Raw genomic sequence first — 3758 nt, forward strand, 5'->3', positions numbered from 1 at the left:
TGCCTCCAAGAAAGTGTGCGTGCGTCACTCGCGCTACTCATAGTCGCCGCACCATCCTAGGCGACCGAAGGAAGAAATCCAAAAGACGAGCGCGGCTCCTACCATCCCGTGTCCACGAACGCGCCTCCTCATTTGTCGTGGCTTGCGCAATGTTAGTTTCGAAGTGTTGTTCCTCGAGCGGATTTGCCACGAAAGAAATTTTGTAGCAACTGAATCACGAAAATCACAAACTAATTTTCTTTTAGTAAAACAGAAAAGCAGAGACTAATTTTGGCACCCAAATCTTGTGAAATTTTAGTCTTACCCTCGTATCCATTTATTACAAGGAGCAAGAAAGAAACCGTAAAAACACAATCACCATGATATTCTCCATTACATATACAAGTAAAGATCTCCGAGATTACAAAACGGTGTCTCCTCCCATGTTTGTTTCGCAAGAAAATAAGCCAAGAAACACACACACATCACCGCATCCATCACATAATTCACATTACTAACCTACGTACACCGGAGGCCAGTCTAGAAACAGAGCAGGTAAATAAGAAAGGAAACAAACGCACCGAGCGACACGGCGCACGCGAAATCCGAACCAGTGTCGTGCCCGCAAAGGATCCGCGCTCCCAGGAAAATGCCAAAAACAAAACAACTCCGCCAGGAAGTCGCATGCGGTTTTGCGCCCGCCCCCCCGCGTCGCCCCCGAAATAGCGGCCGCCTCCCCCCGCCACCCGCCTCCCCGTCCCGGAGGCCGCGCCCTACAAAGCCAAAACCCTCGCCCTTCTCCCCCACTCTCGCTCCCCGCTTCTACAGTGGGTAGGCAGACCCTCCTCTCTCCCTCCTCCCCCTCCGCTCCTCATCTCCACTTGAGAAGAAGAAGAACACAGCAGGCAGAAAAAGGAAAAAAGAAATATATAGTTTATCCTTTTCGTTTATCTCTTTGACGGATCAAGAACAGGGGAGGGAGATTGGAGGGGGAGGAGGAGGAGCAATCGGGAGTAAATTCGCAGCAAGAGACGAGGGATTCGGCGTGGATAGATAGATAGATAAATCAGTTCTCGCATCGGTTTATTGATTGCTCATTAACCCAGCATTCCCGCCGCTGCCATTCTTGGGAGGAGTCAGCATGGTTCCGTCCGGGTACGACTGCGCCGCCTCCGTCCTGCTCTGCGCCGAGGACAACGCCGCCATCCTCGGCCTCGACGACGACGAGGAAGACTGCTCCTGGGCGGCGGCGGCCGCCACCCCGCCGCGCATCGCCGCCGCCGCCGCCGATGCCGCCGCGGCGGCGGAGGGGTTCCTGGTGGACCACCCCGTGCAGTCCGATGAGTGCGTGGCGGCGCTCGTCGAGACGGAGAAGGAGCACATGCCCGCCGACGGGTACCCCCAGATGCTGCTGCGCCGGCCCGGGGCCCTGGATTTGGCCGCCGTCAGGAGGGACGCCATAGATTGGATTTGGAAGGTGAGCCCCCCCGCATCTTGATTTGATTCCAATCGTCGTTTACTCGTGTCGATGGCGCGGTGCCGAGATGTGATGGGCCGGATTCGTGTAAAGATGCCTTTTTTTACCCGTTTTAGTGGCGATTTCTCGTTGGATTGATGCTCGATGATGCCGCCCCGATGTGATAGCTGATTAAATCTGCAAATTCTCTGCTCATAGGTCATTGAGCATTTCAATTTCGCGCCGTTGACTGCGGTCCTGTCTGTCAACTACCTTGATAGGTTCCTCTCCGTCTATCCCCTTCCTGTAAGTCTTATCATCATCACCATCTCAGTAGCAACTGAAGCAAACCCTGCTCAAATCCCTTTAATCATGGAGGAATTGGGTTCTCATGGCAGGAAGGCAAAGCTTGGGTGACACAGCTCTTGGCAGTGGCTTGCTTGTCCCTCGCTTCAAAGATGGAGGAGACCTATGTGCCGCTCCCCGTCGACCTGCAGGTCAGTGACTGATGCATCTCATCTCATGGCAGACCTCCGCATATACATACATCGCTGAAAGGTTCTTTCTTTCAGTTTCATCTCAATTAATCGACGGTTTTCGATTGACAGGTGGTTGAGGCAAATTCTGCGTTCGAGGGGAAGACCATAAAAAGGATGGAGCTTTTGGTGCTCAGCACCTTAAAATGGAGGATGCAAGCTGTTACTGCTTGCTCATTTATTGACTACTTCCTGCGCAAATTCAATGATCATGACGCGCCCTCCATGCTCGCATTCTCCCGCTCGACCGACCTCATCCTGAGCACAGCTAAAGGTATGAGAGTTAAATCAGACCTCTTTTTTAGTATTCATCGATCAATGTAGTAAATTAAATCTCTTTTTTTAGTATTCATCGATCAATGTGTTAAATCAGATCTCCTTTTTAGTATTCATCGATCAATGTGTTAAACCAGATCATTTTTTTGGTATGCATCGATCAATGTGTATAATTTGGCGGCGATCAATTCTTAAAGTTTGAGAATTTGGATTGCAGGAGCTGATTTTTTGGTGTTCAGACCTTCAGAGATTGCTGCAAGTGTCGCACTTGCCGCATTTGGGGAGCGCAATACTTCAGTAGTCGAGCGGGCTACAACTACTTGCAAGTTCATAAACAAGGTAGTGATCAGCTCAGTGTCATCACTTACTAAACCATTTGCCCCCCACCCACCCACCCCCCACACGCACATACAAAATTGTAACCTGTAAATGCAATGATGCGCTTGAATTGCTACTTCATTTGCCTAAATACCTCTTATGTCTTCTAGGAGCGAGTGTTAAGATGCTACGAATTGATTCAAGACAAGATAGCAATGGGAACCATTGTCCTAAAGTCAGCTGGATCATCAATGTTCTCTGTGCCGCAAAGCCCGATAGGCGTGTTGGATGCTGCTGCATGTCTCAGCCAACAGAGTGATGATACTGCTGTTGGATCTCCAGCAACATGCTACCAAGCCTCTTCGGCAAGCAAAAGGAGGAGAATTGGCAGATGACCGATCTCATGTCGTGCTGTGCTTCAGGTGTGTTGCTCACCGTTTTGGCTGTTTTGTTGTTTCAAACATCTCAATTCAGTTTGGTCACTCGAGAACTATAGTGTGGTCAAGTAGTTGCTGGAAGGAACAAAAACACCATAGTCAATACTTGACCCATAAAAACAAACAGTTCGCCGCGAGCCTGTTCATGCAATCGACATATGTAAGGGGCATGCTAAGCTGTTAGTGTCCTGAGATGCATGCTAGTGTAGGCAGAGATGGAGCAAGGAAGTTGCATGTTGTAGAGATGAGAGCTCTATTGCCCTATTTTGTATTTCGGTTCCATATTCAGTTTCTAATGAACTTTGGGCAAGGGCTGCTCTGATCATTGAGGCGGTGAATGAAAATGATCCTAAAACGGATCGGCTGAGATACAGAACAGTTTATATTTGTTCTGATGAGTTATAAATTTTGTCGACATTATTTGTTGTTCCATTTTATTTCCCTTTTTATGTGATGTCTACTATTATGTCGTGATCCTTGATTGCAACTGTGCTTGTCTACCCAATCCTTTATTCGTCACTCGTTGAAGAATCAATGATGAATAAATGATCTTCTTTTCAAGATTCCAACACTAGTTCAGTAATTTATGGGATCAAATATAGAGCATAAGGGATGCCTGTTTCCTTACAAGTGCATTACCCCTTACCATGTGATTTGGAGCATAATTTGTATGCTAAGGTTAGTAGCACTGATGGCCCTAGATCAGCCTGCTAGACCCGTAAATGAAACCTCTTGCTGTTGAATACTGTAGTGCAA

General features: G+C 48.3%; 1 protein-coding gene across 1 annotated transcript; it reads left to right on the forward strand.

Moving 5' to 3' along the window:
- Positions 1-785: 785 nt before the first annotated feature.
- Positions 786-3432, forward strand: LOC119322917 (cyclin-D3-1-like). The gene is made up of 6 exons (XM_037596453.1): positions 786-1456; positions 1655-1741; positions 1834-1932; positions 2044-2245; positions 2465-2586; positions 2736-3432. The coding sequence occupies exons 1-6, from the start codon at positions 1121-1123 to the stop codon at positions 2958-2960; spliced, it is 1071 nt and encodes a 356-aa protein (XP_037452350.1). The 5' UTR covers positions 786-1120; the 3' UTR covers positions 2961-3432.
- Positions 3433-3758: the final 326 nt, after the last annotated feature.

Source organism: Triticum dicoccoides, chromosome 6B (genome assembly GCF_002162155.2).
Source record: "Triticum dicoccoides isolate Atlit2015 ecotype Zavitan chromosome 6B, WEW_v2.0, whole genome shotgun sequence".
NCBI classification, from domain to species: domain Eukaryota; kingdom Viridiplantae; phylum Streptophyta; class Magnoliopsida; order Poales; family Poaceae; genus Triticum; species Triticum dicoccoides.